At 41.7% G+C, this 23,110-nt stretch overlaps 1 protein-coding gene across 1 annotated transcript in view; it reads right to left on the bottom strand.

Annotated features, from left to right (window-relative positions):
• TGFB2 (transforming growth factor beta 2) overlaps positions 1 to 22,904 on the bottom strand; it is a 59,295-nt gene extending 36,391 nt beyond the window's left edge. The window contains exon 1 of the mRNA XM_042817331.1: positions 22,507 to 22,904. Within this exon, the coding sequence (XP_042673265.1) occupies positions 22,507 to 22,849 (343 nt within the window). The 5' untranslated portion in view covers positions 22,850 to 22,904. The remainder of the gene's footprint in view (positions 1 to 22,506) is intronic.
• Between the last annotated feature and the right edge of the window lie 206 nt (positions 22,905 to 23,110).

Below are 23,110 nucleotides of genomic sequence, written 5' to 3'. Positions count from 1 at the left end.
TAATGTTTTAAGCTAACAGAGCAAGATGAGCTGGACAGCATGCTAAGTCTTAAAACCACCCTATTTCAAATACCGGTTAACGCAAATCTGGAAAGTTGCCTTGTCTAGCGTAAAATCACATACAGACTGAAAAAAGATCATTTTTTAATTCTTTTTTCAATATAACAGATTTTATACTTCAACATTCTAGTGTCTGGAGCAGAAGATGAGAGCTGGGAGAAAAGGAGGAGAATGTAGAAGGTTACAAGTTACTGCAGGAACATACAAGGTAACACAGCTCATGACAGACTCTCAACTATCACTTTATAGTACAGTCCTTTCTTGTGACAGGTTAACACTTAGGAAATAAATGACAATACCTTAGTAGGCATTCCATTCTTGTCTGTGCTAGTTATTCACAGTTGAGTGTTCACATTCAGAAGACTAGTCTCACTTTTTTGCAGCTAAGTAGAAATCTATATGGATCCAGCTGGGTTTTCCAAAGCATAGGACAAATGTCTCTCACCAACACACTAAGAATATTAGTCATTAGAATTGTGGCTACCTCCTTCAGATCATCTATAGAGGACTGTTTTTTAAACACGCATCACCAAGACTGAGTTTGATAGCTACTACTACATACCAAACAAATGTTCCTTACATCACAGCAATAAACCTCTGCACCAATTGTAACTGAGTGATGGGGGGACAAACAGGAACCGCAGGCCCCACAGGCAGGCTCACAGAATTGCCAAGTCAATTGAATTACACCCATACCTAACAACTGATGACTTTTTGCCTGCTATTCCTAATTGCAATTCTTGCTCGATTAATTTCAACACTTTACCTCTCCCTGAAATTTCACCTATTTTGTTTTACTTTCCCAGTCCGTTCTCTACTGAACAATAACCGTAAAGAAATTGGTTTTGTATTTACAAGCAGCCTACTTTCTGCTTTCTGGAGTATGAAGAAGTGTTGGAGACAAAATTTGCTAGAGAAAGAGGCATATATGCTAACGCTCACACACATATATAGCACACAAAGAAACCAAAAATATAGAAGAAGTATATATTTCAGACTAACCAGATTATTTCCAACTAAATATTAGAAAAAGATGTTATGACCATTTGTGATTCAGAAAGATCCAAAACTAACGCAGACTCCAGACAGAGATCACATTCAGTGAAAGAGCTCCATAAATCGCATCAAGCAACACCATGACTGTGATAATGAACATGGATAGCAATTACAGACTCAAGGTCTGCACTTCTTAAAGATCAAAACAGACTCAGAATGCATCAGTGGCTTCTCAGAATAGCCTAAAGAATAATTTTCAAACACATTTGTTCAAAGAAGCATGAAAACTGTGGAGGAGGTTGTAAATTTTCACAGGAGGTTGTAAATTTTCTGCTCTATATGCATTATTAGTCACATTTCCTACTGGTAGGGTTCTGCAGGTATTCAGCTGACCTATGGAAGCAGGGATTCAGAAATACTCTTTCTGAAGCACTGGCTCAAACTACACAGGATGTTTAAGCTTCTAAAGACCCGTATTCAGAGGGAACACCATACTGGAAAGTATCCTGTGAAACAGGGAATAGTCCAGAGAGTTTGTTGTTGAGTTTGGGTGTTTTACTTTGTTTAAAGTACTGGTGGTATATCCCGGAGGTAGAGTAAATGTTGTTGCAGAAGAACATGTGACAGTGACGTATCACACATATTTACACGTAACACAATATGCGTCTGGAGTATTCTTCCTTCACTCAACCCAAGGCACTGACTTACTATCAAAAGGAAAAGCTCCACATTGCTCAGGTGGAAATTTAGGATATATGATGAAAATGTCCGCATAATGCACATGAGAATTACATCTATAATCATGAGGAGGTGATGCCTTTTCCTGGCTTCTTATGTTGTGCACATGCATATTGTAACACTACGGGGTGACACCTTCAAATAAGAACTAAGGGACATTAGCTAACCACCCTGTAGCCATGTCAGGTAATAGAGAGAAAATATTTACCATTTTTTGAACTTACACAAAATTGACAATACATCCACAAAAGCTTTGCTGGAACATAAAAAGAGCAAAACTGTAATAAGAATGAAATGTAACTATAAAATGACTGAGAAAATAATCCAAAATCCTGGCTAAATTTCAAGGACAATGGAAGGAAACAGGGTATGGCAGATAACTGAGTTCTGACTGCATCGCTGCAGCAGAAATAAAGTGCTCTCAGACTACAAGAAAAAGTGAAAATAAGACTCTACTATAGAAATTAATTGGCATTGTATCATGAATCTCTCTTTTCCTGCCGAACAACTCTTTCCATTAGGAACGTAGTAAAACAGACAGAAGTCTGAGGTAAGCAAGGAGATCCAGAGGCTCCAGAATCTAATAAAAGACAACATGGACTGAATAGCTATATGAAAAGCAGAGGAAAGGGTCAAAATTCAACTATGCAGACATTTGAAGTAAGTTAGCATCAAAAACAACAGCATTTTTAGGGCAGTAACATCATATCTTTGGAATCCACCCTGTTTTTAAGAATAGCTGCAAAACTGCTACATTGCTTTTTCTTTGGCACTCTTGGCCTAACAACGATAAATACCTAGAAGGCAACCGAGTGGACCAGAAGCAGTAAATTAAGTAAAAGAACCACCCCACAGAAATAAAAAGCTTATGATGTGCATAAGGTAAATATAGCATCTTGGCTTGACAAAGTTCTGTGTTTTAATTAGCTGTGGCTGGCAGTTAAGAATCTGTGCTAAAATAATAACCTAAATAATAACTCTGGCCTCTAAAAGCACTGGGGAAAGGTAACTGCTAAAAACTTGTGTACTTGGTATTCACAAGTACACTAAATGAAAAAGGACACACCAGCAGTGATGGAAAGATAGCAAATAGCCAAGCAGATCCTTTGTAACCTCAGCTTTTTGTTGGATATACTCCAGTGGATATAGCTGAACTCTCAACTACACTGTCCTGAAGGAAGGTGTATTCAATGGCCTCTCACAGCAGAACTCCTGTGCACATGTAACTCTCACAGGTTAAAATGGAAGTTCCTTTCAGAACAGTCATTAAAGGTAGTTGTTAGCCTGTGGTTATGTGTTAACAACTTCATCACAAATCCCTGTTCCACAGGGCTTACAACCATGTTGCAAACATTCATAATTAACTATGGCAAACCTATCCTCAAGGTTCGCCGCTTATAAAAATTAAAACATTGCAACTTCCTTCAAACTAGTGAGGTCACACTTCAATTACTGTCTTCAGTTATGGCCCAAGAAAGACACTGTGGCCCTGGGGCATGCCCAAAGGAGCTGTAAAGGGTCTGCAGCACAAGTTTTATGGGTAGCAGCTGAGGGAGCTGGGATTGTTCAGTCTGAAGAAGAGGAGGCAACTCAGGGGAGACCTAATTGCTCTCTAAAGCTGACAGAAAAGAGGTTGTGGCAAGGTGGGGAGTTGGCATCTTCTGTTTATCAGCAATAGGACAAGAATGGCCTCAAGTTGCACAAGTGGAGGTTCAGGATGAATATTAGGAAAAACTTCTCAAAAAGAGTGGTGAGGCACTGGCACATGCTGCCCGGGGATGTGGTAAAGTCACCATCGCTGAAGGTGTTCAAGAAACATGTGAATTTAGTACTGAGGGACATGATTAGTGGGCATGATGGGGATGGTTGACATTTGAACTAAGGGATCTTAGAGGTTTTTTCCAATCTTAACGATTCAATGATTCTATGAAGAGAAATGTTGTGCAAGTGCATTGGAAGCAGAAATAAAGCAGGGTAGTTCTCCTGCCACTCCCATGCACAACTCGGTCTATTCTGTTTCTCATAAATATCAGTTGTATGATCTGGAATAGCAAATCTATCCAGTGTTGGACACTCAGTCAGATAGCTGATGCTAGTTTGTTTTGATTTCTTAAAGAAAACATGAAAAAGTTACTCCCTGTTCATTTGGTTACTTAAAAATAGGGGCCATGAAGAAAAATGCTCACAAGTTTTTCCTCCATCCTTTTCACAGGTTCCATTTTTGAAAGGGCATCCAATCCTAATTCAATCTGAAAAGAGGAACAGTAATGAAAATGTAAAATGATGTTAGATATGATGTCTGTCCTTACAGGCTCCTGTAGCTGGCAGCTTTAAAATTCCACAAGTAACAGATAGCGAAGAACTTAACGTGCCTTGTATTGATTTTAAAAAGTGCACTGGTGACACTATTCAAAATTGACAATTGACTTTCACACACAGTCAGTATCTCAGTTTGCTGCAATCTATTTTCACTGAAGGGATTCACCAAGTGCAGAGCAAGCAGTTAACCAGTGAAGGAAACATTCAGTGAACAAAGACTGCAGCACACTAAAAACTGACTAAAAACTGCTCAGTTTGTGCTTAGAGTACAGACGCGTGACACACAATAAGGTAGTATGCTTTCAGACCCACCATCCATTCTCTTACCATTCTTATACAAACAGTGCAGGGCCAATGAACTCCTGTGGGTACAAAGAACTGGGGGCACCTGCACTATTTTTTCACTTATTAAATCTTTTTTTGAAAAGTTCTGCTACAAATTAATACATTAGTCTTTATTTTAGTAAAAGTCCCGTATTGATTCTACTAGCAATTACATGTAAGAGAATATAGTCTCACATATGCAGTATCAAAAGACTGGATTAGAGCACATGCTATATGTACACAGAAAAGGGAAAATAAACAGTGAGGAATTAAAGACAGAACTAGAGTGGAAGAAATTTAAATGAACTATTTGTTAGCACCTGGAAGAAAATAAGGAGTTGAGTAACAGCTCACATGGACTTGTCAAAAGCAATTAACATTCAAACAACCTGAAATGCCTTCAGGACTGGATAACAAGCTTTGCAAATAGTGGAGAAACCACAGATGACATTTATCTTGACTTCAGTAAGATTGGAAACTAACATGCCCATTAGCAGATGGGGGAAATATGGTCTAGAAAGAAAAAAACACACACACAAAAATTCAAAAAAACTGGACCGAGAAGGTAATTATCAGCAGCTAATGGTCAAAGCATCCTCCATCCAACTAGGTGCTGTCTAGCAATAAACACAGACTAACAGGTAAATTTGGGTTGCTCGGCCAAAACAAGAGAAGATTGAAGTTGTTGCAATAAAACAATCTTCAGCTATGTCAAAAGCTGCTGAAGAAGCTAGGAATGATCCAATCTACAATGGATTAACAAGAAGCAGTTCTGAGTTGCAGCAAGGAATGTTTCTGCTAGGTGACATGAAAAGCTTTGGAAGTCAGGGATAACAAAGCTCTAGAACTGTATGTGAAGGCAGTGGTGGCAACAGCAAGTCTCTAAGAAAAATTTTCCTAAATATCTACCTGTAATATCCTGACTAAAGTCTGCACTCTCTTCCAATGCTGGACCAGCTGAGTGGCCTCTTGAAGCCACTCCAGCTCTGTGTGTCTTGTGTGACAACAGGCTGCTAGCAAAGAGCTTGCATCTCTGAACAAACTTTATGAATGCATCCACTGATACCCAGACACATCAGATATATTTATGCAAAATAATTCAGGAATGTATGTCATTAGGTCAGGTCCCAGAGCATAAATATCAGTACATCAACTCTACTAAAATCAATAGAAACTGGCCCCATGTGCAGCAAGGAAAAAACATGGAGGTGAAGCCGTCAGAGAGAAAACTCCCATGACAGCCCATGTGGAGAGAGGCTTACCAAACTCTTTCTGTGGAAATGACTTGTACATGCTACTAAATAAAAACATAAAGACAAATTTAAACATTTAACATTCCTGCGTAATCTACTCAGAAGTCTGCTGCGACTATCCTGCAACTGGCTAGCTAATAAACTGTAACAGCTCCTTAAGATAAGGAGATAAGCCATGTGTTAAAATAATTTATACCAGGATATATGAAATGTGTAATAATGAAAATATAAAGAGTAAAATCTCTGTGGTATTAATGTTAAGTTCATGCTTAAAACAACACCATATATAATGATGACTAATACTCCATCCCCTGGTTTTCAGTTTCCCAATCTAAGATGCTACATTGCTCACTGCTTTCCTCCACTGGTGATTCATTATCTTGGGTTAGCTTGTTAAAGAAGAATTATATTAAGTGCGAAGAGTGATGGTGAAGTTTCAGTAAAATTACTATGATATGCTTTTTTCTTAGTCTTTGGCTTTATTTCATCCTAAACTTCAAACTTGCTGCTTTTGCTGATGTACATTTCAAGTTTAAAGTGAAACAGGCCAATAGCTGAAGCCAAAAGTTTGACCTCCAGTACAACTGCTGTAATCTTCTGGGAAAATATCCTCTTGACTCTAATTTCTCTTTTCAGACTCACCATGCTGCTGATGAGAAATAAGTTACTGGAGGTCATGATTAATGACTGCCCTCAAAAAAAGCAAAAGAACAAACCAATCAAACAAACAAAAAAACACCAGTAGTACTGAATGACACAAAGAAGTTTCTCCACTTCTCACATACGATCACTTCCTAGATAAGGATGCTGGACTAGTGAAGCCATGAGAGGATAAACACTATCCCACAAAGACATATTTAAACTCTTATTAAAGTCTTGGTTTCTAAGGACACATGCTCTTTGTGTTGTAACTGATTAAACCAAGGGACACTCTTATCCGACTTTCAGTTCAGACAGAAAGGTTTATAGGGCTGATAGAAGTTCAGTGAGACCAATAGCACCTCTCACAACAGGCTCCTGATCTCTCACTGGAGCTTGAGCAACTGTAACATGAATATTGCAGCATTCTTCACTTTGCCTCAATTGGACAGTGTTGTTAGATGGATGCAGAATGTTTCTATCAAGAAATATTTGGCTGTGCTTCCACAGGAGTGAAATGATCCCTGTAAATACATGGACAAATTGTGGCTGGCCCTTGGCTCCACACATCAGAAAACCTTTCTGTCAGCAGCTGCAGTATGGGGAGAAAGTTGGCTGAGGCACTCATAGGACCAGAATGGGAGCAAAGAAAAGGATCTCTGTCACAGGAGCTCTGGAGAGCCCTGACTCATCAAACGTGGGTAGCTACAGCTGCCCCAGCTGGATTGCTCCTACCCATGGATGTTTTACTTAGCACCTCTCAATAAGAAGGGAAAAAATAAAAAGAATATCCAGAGTGAAGTTCTTTCTTTTTTCCACTTTTCCAGCACAGAAAAACAAGACTCCTTTCACATCATTTTTTTCTTTGGTGACATCAATAAAAGTCTAAATTCCTTGTCAAATGTGATGAGAAGATTACTAATGACCTAGCAGCTGCCAATTCCATTGAACTAAGAGTGCTTGTGCCTACCTGCTCAGCTGTAAATACCCAAAAACAATATCACTGCTTTGTAATACTGAAGGTAAGATAGGCATTCTTATGTTTACTTTAGGCTAGCCAAGTCTCTACAACAGGAGGATCCCAGACATTCCAACTTCCAGTCAGAAACAAGAATTCTTAACAGAACGACTCTGACGGAGAAAATGTTTTTTGCACAGCACAAATCTCATGTATTTGCTCTGGGTGATTTGGCCTGTTTTTGGGGAAGTCAGCCATAGGCAATTTCGGAGCCCAACCTGAATAGCATGAATTGTATCAACCCAGTTTGGAAGTGTGTAAAGCCCAGCTCACCCTATCTAGAATTTCATAATAACAGGCAAACAAAGACACTTCCATGTATCAAAGAAATTCTATCTCCCTCCCTGCTTTCTTATGATAACAAGGTTTTATGCTTTGGGAAGAATTCCCGTGCTATTGATGCTAGTGAAACAATCAGTTCTTCAGAGGAGCCCCTCATCATTTGCTGACTTTACTCAGAGAATGCTGAAAGATGTAGTTATGTCAGTCAGACCTGGAGGCAAATAACAGAAAACATTATGCACAGAAGTTATTTTCACACCAGGACCTCTTCTATATCATATTTGTGATGAAATCATGAAAGAGGACAGATGCTTTCAGGCATCTTGAAGGCTTAGAAGAGAACTCTTCTCACTTGTGCACTTCTGTTAAAGATTTCAGAAGTGCAGAACAAGGAATTGAGTTTAATTGAGTTTTACCAGGAAACCTGCAAAATTTCATTTCAAAGAACATCCCATTAAATAAAGGATTTGCTGTGTTGCTGACAGCAACCTGTCTGCAAGTCACTAAATACAACTACAGTGCTGAAGCACTCCTCCGCCCAGCACTTCACCTCAGCAAAAGGGCTCAGATATTCCGCAAAGCTCAGCGCTCCAAAACCAAACCCACAAATCCAAATGTCCCCAGAACTTTAAAAATGGGTAAAGCACAGACCTGGATCCCATTTGTAACACAAGAATTGAATGTGCATGATTACACAATGAGAGGATTCATTGAAGGTGATAGTGATGGTTGCCAGGCAGATGGGAGTGCCCATCCTCCCTTGTTCAAAAATCACACCCATAGAAATTCACTCTGGATTGTCCAGGACAGAGTAGTATTTTTTTCATCTATTATTACTTCTAAGAGAAAGTAGGTCTTTTTTTTTTTTTTTTTTTTTTTTTTTAAATTAAAAATATTAATAAAAAAGAGTGGGCCTCAGTGCTCAGCTATTCTAACTGGAAGATAAAACTGCGGTCAGGAGATTTCAGTGCTGCCTTGCTGAGTGCAGGAGATGAAAGCGAGTCCCACGGCACAGGCAGGGCTCCTCTGGCCCCACCTCTGCCAGGAAGCGCTCCTGTTCCCTTGGCAGCCCATGCAGCTGGCTGCCTCCTGTTCAGCCAAGGGTCCAGAGAACTGAGTTTCCAAACTATTCCCTGGCTGGAGGAGGAAATGAAAGCAAGTCATTTTCAAGAAAAGCAGGTTGGATTGTCCAACTCTTGCACTCCGGGGAGCAAAAAAAAAAAAAAAGAAAAAAGAAAAAAGAAAAAAAAAAAATTATACAAGAAGTGTAATGGAAAGGAAAAGAAAAAGAAAGTGACTTTTTTTGTGCATTGTGGAGAAGTCAAGATTCACAGACTCAAAGCATCTTTAAACGATTAAGACAAAGACAGTGGGTTACAGATGAATGTTAGAGACAGATGGAAGTAAACGTTTTTAACCACACTAAAATCATGCAAAATCTCCTGTTTTAGAATAGTAATTGCAATTAAAATTATTTACACTCTGCTCCAGTGTAAATCAGAAATGGAAAAGCATGGAGAAGGTGATCCTCTGCTTGGGAGAGCTCTCCCTCTTGGAGAACTTACTGCCCCAAGCTGCCAGGGCACAGGAAGCGCACACCTGCCTGCTTAGCTTTCATCTCCTTCCTCTGCTTTCCACCCAGCCTGGTCTAGGCAGATCCCTTAAATGCTTCATGGATTGTGCAGATGCTTGCTGAGGCCTGAGACTACTATGGAGCTCAATAGAGAGGGCTTGAGTACTATAGAACAAACAGTACCACACAGCTTGAAGGAGCATATCTGAAGAGTGTCATGAATAACTGGCTCCAAATCAAGGTAAAGAATCCTGGCTGTCAAACAGAAGATTAATTTTGAAAAGCTGATTATTATGTTTTACAGAGTAACTTGTCCAAATCAGACAACTCCCTGAAGATAAAATTGAATCCAGTTTAGCTTTAAGAGGAAAGACTTAAAGAGAGCAACAACTCTACTGTTTAAGAACAAGCATTCCTAGTTTTGATGACTTTTTTTTTATTAATTCCTAAAAACTAGGATGAATTATGATCCATCCTGCCATCTACAGCATGTTTAACACATTCTTTGTAGACTAAGGACTCGGATAACTATATAGCTCTCCAATTCTCTGCAACACAGAGTTACTAATTGCGTTACTGAATGGAAAAGAAAGACCAAAACATCCTTTATTTTCCACACTGCTTCTTGCAACCTCACAACCATCCTTTGAGAGCTGCTGACTGAACACTGCATAGATTATCTCCACCTACTCCCCATTCCAGAGTTAGGAGCTACACCTCTCCCAGTAGCAAGAAGGAATCAACTTAGTTAGGTTGAGCCTTTATATCTCTTTCTTGATGAGATCCTATTCTCTGATCAGCTGCTTTCTAAGTACCTCTTATTTTAGGTATCTGGCCTTCCTTGAGCACTGCTCAGGAAGCCTGGCCCCCAAAAGGCCTAACATCACAACATTACCATGCTTCAGCAAACTAAGCACCTTCAAGGATACTGATTAAACGCCAGTTTACTTTGAGATCATTTGCTTACCCAGATATGACTCGAAAGACTCACAGCTTGGGTAAAACTAGTCATGGTATCTTATCTTCAGTGCAAAATCACAAAGTCACTGCTTTGCATGCATTCAGGTTTAGTATTGTGAAGGACACAGTCATACAAAGATTGATACAACACAATTATGAGATGCAACAATTGGACAGAAGTATTTACAGAGAAAAGTGGAAAGGATTATGAACAAATATTTAGTATCCTGTGCAGGCCCATCATTAACAAATAAGATCTCTTGAGACAGAAAGCTGTCTATAACAGACCCTGATTGCAACTGTAAGAAGATAAAATTAAAAAAGAACAATATATTACAAGTAAAAGTCATAGCTGATGAGAACAGAAAATAACAGCATCAGAAAATAAGAACTGCAGATAGCAAATGAGAAAATCAAGCAGGCATAAGAGTTGCATGGCCAAGAAACTTAAAGATAACATTTAATGATGTGGTACTCATCCAATACAAGACAAAAACCTCTTAAAGTTAACAGAACAGAAATAAGAAATACATTTCTGTAAATAAAAAAAGCCAGGCAGACCTGATTTTTCTGTTCCAGCAGCAATTCAGAAAGTCCCAAAACAACAGCTAATGCAATCAGACATTGTGAAACAAGCTAGACAAGGTAACTTGTACCAAGAATGTAAAGAGCTGTCCCAGGAGCTATCTAATTCAGTGCCAAGTGTTCGGCTTTCAGCAGATCCCAAACACTGGACATTATCTTCAGGATTATAATTAAGGAACACATTTGCTAGCTAATATATGTTGTCCAGACAGAGTAACTCATGCTACCTCACATATACAGTCAGCCTTATATCGATCACAGACTAGAGATGCAAAATGCAGGAATGAGAATCAACTCATAGGAGTTAAGGGAGTATAAACATGAAAACAGAGCCCATTGATCCAGGATCTTAGTGAGCAGGGCCAGTAGTCCTGTTGATAAAACAACTGTTTGAATATAATATACTTGTGTAGCTGTAAGACATTTAAGCTGGTGTTACATAATGATTTCATTAAGAATCAGGAACAGCAGGACATCAACATGGCCACACAGTAAAGGAACCAAAGCTTTGCTTTTTTATGAGACTCAAAATATAATGGTAGACAGGAAACCACTATTGAAAGACAGGCTTCTAACAAGGTCCCATAAGGCTCATTTTACAGTACACTGTTATGTAATATTTTTATCAGTAACCTGGAAGGAAACAAAGCCACTATTAACCAATTGTAGATGAAATAATTACAGAGATGTGACAAATACTGAGGATGTCGCATCACAAATACGAGTGACTTAGATTGCTTGGTATGCACAGACAGCAAAATACATATGTCAGCAGGGCTGATATAAAAACATAACCCTAGGAAGAGAGGACTGAAATTATTTACAGAGTATGGGATTCCATCCTGAGATTCAACACCTCTGAAAAAGACCTGGGGAAGGGAACGCCCTGGTTGGTAGTTAGTCAAATATGAATTTTAGCTCTCTTAGTAGAGCTCCTAGAAAAGTTTCTGCTGAAATTAGCTGTATAAACTGTAGAATTATGAATAAGAGCAGAGAGACTGTAATATGCACGTGTTTGATAACAGCACAGTCTGCAGAACTGCTTTAAACTGCTGTTTTCCACAGTCCCACCAGTGTGTAAATAAAGCAGAGGGGTTTCAGATGAGAGTTGCAAAAACAGCTACAAAAGGACTACGACGTGCCTCAGGGAGCACAGTACCTTAATCTTAAAAACTGGCCCAGTCAAAGTCTATGGATCTGAAACTCACACAAAGCTGGGTAAAGCAGCTTGCACTGAGCTCCTGGCAGCCCCATTTCATGGTCCCTGAAACGGGATCATCATCCATCTGCCAAACTTCTTTCTCTTGCAGAACTGGACACAAATTTGACAATGATCTTCCAAACAGTGAGTGAAGGCTTACACTGGGTCAAAGGTTAGAACTTGATGCTCAACAAATTTAATTCACCAAGATGCTTGTTTCAAATGTATATAATTAGTTGCTGGAACAATTTATCAAATGAATTCAAGGAAATTCTATGGCCTGGAAAATGCACATAGGGAGGTCAGAAGATCATAATGATGGCTTCCAGTCAGTGCCCATTCTACAGTGACTCAAGACATAGAGCATCACGAACTTGAGCCTTCCAAAAGCACAGTGCAGTATTGGTCATTGGCAACAATTGACAGCCTACCTGCTGAAATGAATATCTACTTCTGAGAAGTAACATCAAGGTTCACTCAGAAGCCTGCTTGCAGCTCTGGTTGTCATTACATTAAGGCACTTCACACCCTGTGACACTGTAATATTCCCTTAGATTAAGTAAGAATCAAGACCTTTGGTTTCATATTGCACTTCAAATTGCTCAGGATTCAGTTCTGTTCAATATGACAAAGTAAGCGCTACAACAGAGATGATTTTCTCTGATAAAATAAAATTTTTCTCTCTTGCCTCTTTTTTACTTTTTGAGACCTGTAGAGGCTGATACGTCTCCCTAGCTTTGAAAAGTACGTTGTTGTTAACAAAAACATGATATAAAATAGAACCCTGGACATTCCTAATCAGCAAAGCAGATTTACCTGACTCAGGCTTTATGTGAGTAAAAGGCTGGGATCCTGAAAGTAACAAGCAGGAGTGAAATTCCTAGCTCCTTTAGGTGCTTCTTAAAACCCCAGCTACAATGACTGTTCTGCTTGCCTAAACAATCACTGCACAGATTCCAACTTCAACAACACAAGGAAAAAATCTGGAGTGGCTTTACCAACTCAAAATTAAATTGTTCCAACCTTTCATCCACGGAAAAAAAAAAAAAAGAAAGAAAAAAAGAAAGAAAAAAAAAAAAAAAAAAAAAAAAAAAAAAAAAAAAAAATGTACCTCAGAAGTTAACTCATTATTTCGGAAGACACTTTGTGACATATCTACTCAGAGGAGCTTTACAGAAAACCATATGCACTTTCATGCTATCAGCGCAGTTCTCATTCCTGCACTACCTGGCTTTCCAGCCTGTAAACTTAGCATTTATCATGCAGTAAATTGACTTTTAGAAGTTGTTTTCATGGCTCTGGCTCCATTCAGAATTGACTTTCAGGATTTTATTGATAACATTAAAACACCTCATTGGCTTAGGCCTGACCTTTCTTCACAGTCCACTGCTCAGGGATTTGCCACATTTTTATTCACAGCCTTGAGAGTCTGTGTGCCAACGTCTGATTTTATCCTTGTTTCTAAGAAGCTTGTGGATGCAGAGTGATGAACTTTAAGACAAAAACTCACTGTGGGGAAGATGATAGAGATACATTATGGTGTGTTTATTTGCCAAGACCTATGGAGTCACATGGCCATTTATTTTAGATAGGGGGAAGTGTGGAATACCTAAAAAGTACACAACGTGAACTCATGCCTCCTTTTCTGCAGCTCTTGCCATGTTGCTGCCATATGCTGTTCCCAAACGACATCTGCCATCAAATGCTTCTATCAATAAGTTACTACAGTGTTTGCTTTTAAAGTGACTTTTTTTTTTTTTCTTTTCAAAAAAGCTTTATGTAGAAGAACATCTCTGGTAGCAACTCAATAAAAGGGAAAGTACCACATTCGAGTAACACGTCCCAATATATTTTGAAGATGTGGCTGTTCTCTGAAACAAAGGAACAGTACTTAATGTTTGATCCAAAGGCTTTTGCAGTCAATGGAAAGACTTCCAGTGTTTTCAGCAGGCTTTGGACCACAGCCCTTAATCTGGGGAACATACTCTCAAAAGGCAGAAGAATGGAAAGGTTTGGCTGTATCACATGTATAGCTGGCCTTGTGGCAGGCGTGCATTAGGCAGATTTCTTTCCAAACTCTACCTCAACAAATACACTTTCAGCCAGAGAAAATTAAGTCTCCCAGTAAAGTGGGTAAATAATGGGACTCCAACTTGGAAGGATGCAAGATCCTTCAGACACATGATAGTGTTGTAACTCAGCCTCTGGCCACCTTTATAAAGATCTCTTTTTCTAGATGCTTTTGGGGTTCTTTTCTTCCCTGATTAGCAAGAGGGATGTGAAGTTTCCAAATACATGGCTCCTAGCATCGAGGACAAAGATAAACTAGGATAAAGAATCCAGATTAAGAGAGGGAGAGACCCCCAACAATCTGCTCAAGTCCATCCTAAGTGGGACAAAGATGCTTACTTAGCTCCCTTCCTTTCCAAACTGTATACCCTGGCAGGGAGCCTCTCAGTTCCTATCACTCCACCAGATCAGAGCAGCAAATTTATTTTCAAGAAAGCTGGAACTTGTTCCTCTCTTGCAAACCCAAAGATGTATGTACTGTCTGCTGCAATAGCCTGCCATTATACATTAGGTAAACATGCAACAAGCAGCACAAATAAATTGTACAGGCATCTTTCAGCATACCTCAATGTTGAAATGTGGCTACTTCACTTCCAAAGTGTGCATCAGAGAAAAAAACTGACACAGAGCAGTGATTGGCACAAGATATATATAGCCCTTGCTCTGCCAGGGAAGCCCAGAGCCAGCTATAACAGCCAAGAAAACTGGGCTGGATCTTTCATAGATTGGGCGAGAATGAGAACATCAAGGATTTGTATAGATCCAGCACATCTCCAGGCAGACTAAAATGTTCTATCATGTTACAGAACATAATATATTGTCTATCCTTCCCAGAGGGCAAATATCCCTGATGGAAGCACTGCCCATAGGTGCACAGATAAATAAATAAACCACTGGTGTCACACGTCAGTGGATCTGACCCCAGTATCCATAAATTTTACTTCCAAGGTATTCATGGAGTGATACTACCCAGTCAACTGGACTGATTTCTGCATCAAACCCTAGAAGTGTGACTGCTACAAGTTCAAAGCAGAGGGAAAAGCTGCTTCTCTGTTGTTTATATTCCCAGGGCAGCAGTGACACCTCCCAGCTTTCCCAGCATGTCCCTGCCCTGGAAGCAAGTAACGGTGGATGAAGAAAAAGCAGCCTACCAGAGGCTATGGTGAGCATTGGACTCTGATCACATCTTCCCTGACAGCTTCTTCTGACATTATTTTAACCCACCATGCATCCAACGATTTGCAGCACCGTGTTTATATGTGACTTGGGACATGAAAAGTTCTGCTGGGGTTGTCCTTTCCTAAAACTCACTGGGCAGTTCAAAGTGCTTCATTAGTGCTCATCCTGGAAAGTCAATTTATACATTCTATCAGACATGGCTCACCTTTATGAGCAAGGGCTGCTCTTCGATCAGGCTGAGCTACTAGAGATCATCTGTATGCACGAAGGCAGGCTCAACTTTAGTAATTATTACTGCCCAGAAGCCCTCTTGAAGTACAGGATTGTTAGGTACTCTGACACTTCCAAAGAGTCCGGGCTGCTAGTTCTTCACTCTCCTTAGTACAATGTCCACTCACGGGGTTGCTGAATATTCATTTATTTTTTTCCCCCCCAGGGAATGAAAACCAACATGTTCTGATTATTATCTTTCAATCATCAGTATGATAAAGACAAGTTACCATCCGCTGAGCTCACTGCTGAATCGCAAATGCTATACATAAACAAAAACAAGAGAAGGAACTTCAGCAGGCTTAGCTCGCCTTTTAAAATTCAAGGCAGGGGTTTAAAAGAAATGAAGCCAGGGAAAACACTGGATACTAACACCAGCCAAACAGGGAAAAATAACGAAGTTGTAAGACCGAAAAACTGAAATGGAAAGAATGACAGATTTACTGCTGCATTTGATGCACATAACCACTGATAGACTCTCCCCAGGAAGTGTTGAAATTACCATCACTGAAATGAATCCAGAAGCTAAAAATTAAATTATCCTTCCCAGAACATTCCAATTCGGGCTTTGGCAACACCAGATGCTTCAAAACTCTGAAATATATGCATGCGCGTGTGTGCACGCATGCACACACACACACACACACACACTTAAGCACAGTATCCTCTTTCACGCAAGACCTCCCTCCTGGTTTTCCCAAACTCAGACTGAATGGACAGTCATTTTGCAAAGCCTTTTCTTTAAAGTCTCCGTTTAAACACACAACTGTCAGATTAAGCAACCGCTACGGAGCCTTGCAGCAGCTCCAAGTTATGAATGAATGGCTATTTGTGAACAAGCCTGTCAAGACAGATGCGGTATTTGTCAGTGCAGTGTGGGTTAGATATGGTGGGAAGGAGCCAAACAAACAAAGCAAAGGGTCAGTATCACAACATTTCCCTTTCTGCCCCTCTGTTTGCCTAAAGGATGATACAGCTCTGGCTGAAATGTAATACAGTACTCTATTTACATGCAACTTACAAGGGTTATTTGGAAACATTCACACAAGAGAAACAAAAGAAAAATGGGGGAAGAAGGTAGAAGAACAGGAACTTTTTGATGCAAGGAAGCTGTGAGGCAGAGGAACAAACGCAAGATCCACATAACAAAGCATATCTTTAGAAACTTGGTGATAGTTGATTCTAGACCACCCTATGGAATTTGAAACATCCTACACTGTTTTTCTTGCATTTAAAATTATTATTATGAGGATTATAGGTTAATTCAAGTTGTAAAAGACATCTAGTCCAATCTCCAGCCCAAAACAGGGTCAGCTATAAGGTCAATTTATCATTTCAAGTAACCTGTATGGTTATTTAAAATAACCTGAAGTCAGGCTATTATTCATAAGCTGTTTCCATTGCAGTAGTATGTCAGAATCTCACCCACTTACCAGCATCTCATCATGCAAGGTCTTGTCTGAAAACTAAAAGAGGCTTCTGCCCTAAGATCTCAGTGGAAATAGCTCAATTGTATTGGGAAGATACTAAATACATCAATAAGCATCACATATGGAAAAATAAAAACAACACAGCAAATCTCTCTCATCTTCCAAATGAAACCCTGAATATTCCCCATGCTATGTGCCACAAATCTGCTGCAGGGATGGCTACAAACTCTCACACCTCCTCTAAACCAAAGGTAGGTGCTGGGGAACATATACAGCGGGGTAAGAGCTACCTCGGGGCTGTTTTGTTGATAGAGAATAAAAAACAACTGGTCACACTGGAAGGAGGTAAAACGTAACATTTCATGTGAAGTTTCTTCAACTCCTCATCCTGTTGTCCCAGACAAATCTGCAAATTTCAGCAAGAACAGCGAGGACATGCATGGGAGAGGTACATTAAGAACCAAATTGCTCTGGATGGACCCTGCAGGCAGTCCACCAATAGCAATGCTGCAGCTAAGCACAGAGAGAATGGACTGAAAACAAACAACAGCCTGGTGTGGAAGGCAGGATGGGAAAGTCCACTGAACAAAGAATCCAAATAAAAATGTTAATCTAAACAAACAAAATCAAACATCCCCAGCATAGCACTACAATAAGCAATACCTGGGGGACATCTCAGGCTAAAAACTGCCTGATCCTGATCAAAAACATGCAGCAAGTGGTTTCACAATAGGCACAATCTTGCGCTACATTTCCTTCTGGCCAGGTTCTGATACCCAAATGACAGATTTAAAAGAAGCAAGAGGGATTTGAGCTGTCTGGCTTTCCTCATCCCTGCAAACATCCCATGAACCAGGTCCCAATTGAGAAAGCTATTTGGGCACACATATAATCTTAGTGCTAATGAGTCCATTTACACGTGTTTCAGTACCTTGCTGAAAAAGCTCACTGAAGTCAACAGCCTGCAGCTCTCATTCATCTTCTTGCTCAGTAATTACACAAGCAGGAACCTCAAAATCTCAGAGATACTTGGAAAGTAGCAACTTCAAAATAATGCAATCACATTAAAGACTACCACTGAACTGAAGCAGTGTGCTGAGGTCAAATTAAGCCAAAAGCAACAGCTGATGAAGATTAGGATGGTCTCTTATCTCTGCACAACCACCTGCTCCCTCCCAGCCCTGCAACCAGGCAGCAGGATCAGCTCTAGCCTCAGGAAGGCCCAGCAGATCTTCAGACATAGTCCTCCTTCAGTACTAGAAGACTAGGACTAGCAGAGGACTAGGACATGGTCTCTGAGATGGTAAAACTCTCATACCCCTGAAGGGCTGGGTGTAGCAGGGGCTGTAATGCTTAGCTAACCTTTCACTCAACAAAGGGCAGAATGGAAGCATCTCTTTAAAACAGACCCAAAAAGGGCCGTGACACTGGCTTCAGAAGATAGCCCTATGTTTCTGCCTTGCAGTGGTAGGAACCCAAGTTGGGACATGGGTTTTTGCTTTTCTGTAGGCTTCTCTGGGAGAACCATGGTGAAGGAGGATTCACTACACCAGACTACAACCTCCCAGCAGTAATGGATGGTTCAGGAGGCAGCAGACCACATGCACTGTACCCCACAGCTGCTCAACGCGAGCAGGAGTTAAAGAGAGCTTCTCTGATTTCACCCAGTCAGCGCTCCAGAGCACATTATTTTATTATCCCTTGTAACATGTAGATGACTACTGTCCAGAAAATAACCCAGCCTCTTTTTAAAGCCATCTGCAATTTCCTGTTTTTAACATCCCCACATAGGAGGCCTGTAATAAGTGCCGCTCATAAGCAAGGAGCTGTTCCTCCCACATCCCTCCTGGGGAAAGCCTTCCCATTGCTTCAAGTCCTCTCTGTGGTGAACAGGAGGCAGTACCCCAAAGTGCTGCTGCAGAGCCTTGTAGTAACATCAGCACAGCTAGAAGGTTTTAATCTCAGGTGTTCCTGTCAGGGCTGCTTTCATATCGTTAACAACATTGGAAATCCCAAAACAACATCTCTGTTGTGTGCACGCATGTGAGCTGCACTACTGGGGCCGGTCACATTGTGGAGCTGATGCTGGCAGTGCCAGGAGGCCAGAGCACAGCAGCCCCGGTGCCCTGAAGAAAAGGAGCCCACATAGGTGTAATTGCTGGAAAATCGAGTCCTTGTTGACAAAGCAGAAGCATGGCATTGTGCACAGGCAGTTCATAATGTTGGCTTTCATTAAGCGAATGGCTCATCAGAATGACAGACTGCGTAAAGTGATATTTGTGGCACAGAGCTCCCAAAAATCACAGAATCATAGACTATCCCAAGTTGATGATCCTTGTGGGTCCCTGCTGAGTCCAACTCCCAAGCCCACCACCAAGCTCAGGCAAGAACACGGAGAGGCACCCCAAAATCCGCATGACATCAGAATCAGGCCAAGAAGGACTGTGATTTCTTGGGGCTACTTGAGCCATCTCCCAGGATGCAGAAGAACCCATAATCTGCCTTGTAAAGCCTTCAGCTATCAGTACTGATCAACTCACTCTCTGCAATAAGAACTGCTATGAATAGAGATAACAGAATCAGGCCCATCCCTTGCATGCACATGATGCCTATTTTGTTTGAGTACCCCAGCTGTGCATTAGCATTATAGCTTGCTGTGCTGGCGTTTGATTTCTGTTTATTATCAGTGCAGTGATGATTATCACTCAGCCTCAGATCAATAATAACTACGTTGAGTCAATGGCCTGGATCATTCACGAGGAACTGATAACAAACCTCTAACACGACTCGATCTCTGGCTGCCAACTGCACTTGGGAGGGAGTTAAGCTCCCAGCAGCTAACCCACGCTGCCGCAAGCACAACACACGCAGGCATGCTTCACAAACAAAAGCCTTCGGGTTTTTCAAAACCTCTTTGTAGTATTTTTTCCGCCGCTGCTTTTCACATCTGTTGGTTTTGGGTCCGGCAGTCCCCCGCTCGCTGAATTTCCACATGTATTTCCACACTGGATGTGTCTTTAACCTCAAGTGGACTGTCAAGTGAGATGCCAGATGCCCCCTTACTTCCTCAGTGCAAACTATCGGTAAACCTTAGCATAACTTTACTTTGAGCCTTAAACTAACAGCATGTGAAAAGATTAATATGAATAAATTCAAAACTAATCAGATCCCTTCTTTAAATGTTGACACAGTATTATTTATATCCCATAAATACCTTCTTGACTAAAATTCATCCCAGGAGATTGGCACCTCGCCAGTTCTATTCATATTTACTGTATTTATACAGTACAGTTGGCCAAGGATAATATTTAAGACAAAATATGCCTTAGGGTATATACAATATCTCTTATAGTTTTCCTTTTAAATCTCCTCATTGCTAAAAATATTTAGTCTGAACTTTATAAAATGCCCCACAAAGACCTATCAGCGATCTGCAGTGATATACGGCCGACTACGAGTATAATTAGAGCATATTTGTAATACTTGGGTCGCAGGCGGTTGCCGAGTGCTCACGGCTCGCGGCAGGGACTGAACCGCTGATCTTTCCCATGCCTCCCTCCTGGCAGCGTGCGACCCTCCTTTTCCCTCCTGCCTCTCCCAGGCGTGGAGAAAACACAGAGTTAAAGAAATCTGCTCCGAGACACCTTGGATCTGCACTTTCAAGTTCTTCCTTTAAAATATGGTGGGGCGATTTCATCCCTGCTGTCTTTTTTGGAAAGGTTTGCTCCATTTGGTATAACTAGAGAGCAGTGGAAAAGCAGTTAACCTACTTACTGGGATGTTCGCGGCAGCGCGCACAGCAGGACGGGATCTGCTGCCGTGAGGCCCTCTGATCCCAAACTTGTGATGCACTCTGTTGGTAGGTACCTGCAATCTCCTCTATTTGTCCAAAGCCTGGATTGATCCTTCAGTGCAAACCTGGCCTCTGACAAGGCTTTATAATTAGATCCTCTTTTGCCACACCACCCAAGAGGCACAGCGCAGGTAACTGCACTTTCTAGGCCATTGGTCTTTGGGAATCTCCTCACAGCAGGAGACATATGGAACATGGTAAGGACAGAGGCATTTCACCTACAGATGCTGTCCCTCATTTGGCTCTCAGCCATTCTAGCCCTGCCCATAGGTGCCCATTGCTCCACTCAGGATACGACCCAGGAGGTCCCAAAACAGAAGTGCTGGCTTTCAACAAAACTCACCAAAGCCCCACTGATCTGAATACTGACTTAGTTGCTATTACTGCAAATTACACCGAACCTCTTTGCCCATAGCCTCTTGGCTCCAAACGTATATTTCTTTCTTTTTTAAAAAAAAAGAAAAAAAGAAAAAAAGTATTTCTTTCCTCTGGGTAACAGGGGTGGAGTGTATTTATCATGGCTATTAGGGATGGTGCCGTAATTACAATACTAAAATATCCCTGACTGCCAGGGTGTCCCGTACCTGATGCTGTCATTTAACAACAAAGGGAGGCAGCTGCGCCCAGCGCGGGGCTCGGATGCCTTGGCTGCCATCCTGGGACGATCACATGCAAGACAGAGCAAGCCTCAAAGCTACAACTCGCTCAACTAAAAATAAATAAGAGAAAACGCAATTAGAAACTCTAGGATAAAGTTACCAAGATGGCTGCATTATCTGTGTGAGCCGGAGGGATGTGCTTTGCCGACCCAGCCGGTGAGGAGATGGGGCGTCCAGTGGTGGGAGGGGAGACAGAGGGAAGGGAGAGAGGCGAAATAGTGGGGATGCGGCTCTGGGTACGCGAGCGGAGGAGTTACTTTCTGCTTCTGGTATTTCACTTTCCTCGGCACGATGATGATCGAGATTCTTTTAAGGGAGTGCGGTGTTTTTCCCTTTTTTTTTTTTTTTTTTCTTCTTTTTTTCTCCCTTTTCGCTTAAACCTCACAACCCAAACAAAAAGGAGCGTCGTTGCGATTCTTAGTCGCGCTCGGTGGATCCGGTCAGCACAGTGCGTTTGTACCCTTTCACTGCACAAAACGTGGCACGGATCGCCAGAGTGGTTAATAGCAGCGAGAAGGCAGACGGGCTGAGACAGGTTCCAAGCAGCCAGGCTACCCAGAAGGGAAAACTTTTCCTCTACCTGAAATGAAAGCGCCCATGCACCGAGCGGGCAGACGGGGAGGGACAGAGGGGGAAGCCTGAGCTCGCTGAGCACCAACCCATGGGACAGAGTGCTGGAGGGGTGAAGGGAACCCAGGAGGGAATGCTGCGGGTTTTGTTGTGGGTTTGTTGTATTATTTTTTTTCTTTCTTTCCAAGACCTCCTTTTCTTTTCAGTTCTGGAGAGATGGAAACTTGCCCGACTCAGACACTCCAAGGGAAACAACGGCAGCGGAAAGATGTTGGCTCCTCACAGAGGCTGCACCCGGGGCAGCGGAGCGGCTGCGCGGGCACCCCTGGGGACCACATCCCAGCAGGGATCCGAAGCTGGGGGGCAACCGAGTCCCCCCCATTCAACATATTTATTACCCCCATCTAAAGGAAGTCCTATAAGCAACCAGATGGGATACTGAGAGCAAAAGGAGCAAAGAGGGAGGGGTTGTGATGTACAGGGCTGGTGGGCACCGCCAAGCGAAATCACGTCCGCAGAGCACTTACTTTCGGGGTAAAAAGGCTGCATGTCTATTTTGTAAACTTCTTTGGCGTAGTACTCCTCGTCGCTCCGCTCCCTCTCGCAAGTGGCGGCTCTGTGGTTGGCTTTCTCCTGCAGCAGGTCCCTGGTGCTGTTGTAGATGGAGATGACCTCCGGGGGCACCTCCTCGGGCTCGGGGTACTCGTCCGGGGGGCTGGTGAGCTTCAGCTTGCTCAGGATCTGCCCCCGGATCGCCTCGATCCTCTTGCGCATGAACTGATCCATGTCGAGGGTGCTGCAGGTAGACAGGCTGAGAGCCACGGCGGCCAGATCCAGGGTGAGGAACACGCTCAGGAGATAGCAGTGCATCTTAAGTGCTTAAATACAGCGCCCCCCGAAAAAAGAGTGACTTTAACCACGAACGACAACGATGGGGGTGGGGGGATGGGGGGTTTAATACTAAAAAATAACAGGGGGATGTGTGCAAACAAAGGGAGGATCTGCAGACAAAATGCAGTGAACAACCGGACTGCAAGGACGGCTTGCAATCCACAAACGCACGGGAATCGCCAGTGGAAAAAATACCAATAGTGATACAAAAAAAAAAAAAAAAAAAAAAAAAAAAAAAAA

This window comes from Centrocercus urophasianus, unplaced genomic scaffold (assembly GCF_019232065.1).
Source record: "Centrocercus urophasianus isolate 14NV4802_14NV808 unplaced genomic scaffold, USGS_Curo_1.0 seq_10, whole genome shotgun sequence".
Lineage (NCBI taxonomy): Eukaryota > Metazoa > Chordata > Aves > Galliformes > Phasianidae > Centrocercus > Centrocercus urophasianus.
The sequence above is the reverse complement of the archived record's forward strand: the minus strand, read 5'-3'. Positions and strand labels throughout refer to the sequence as shown.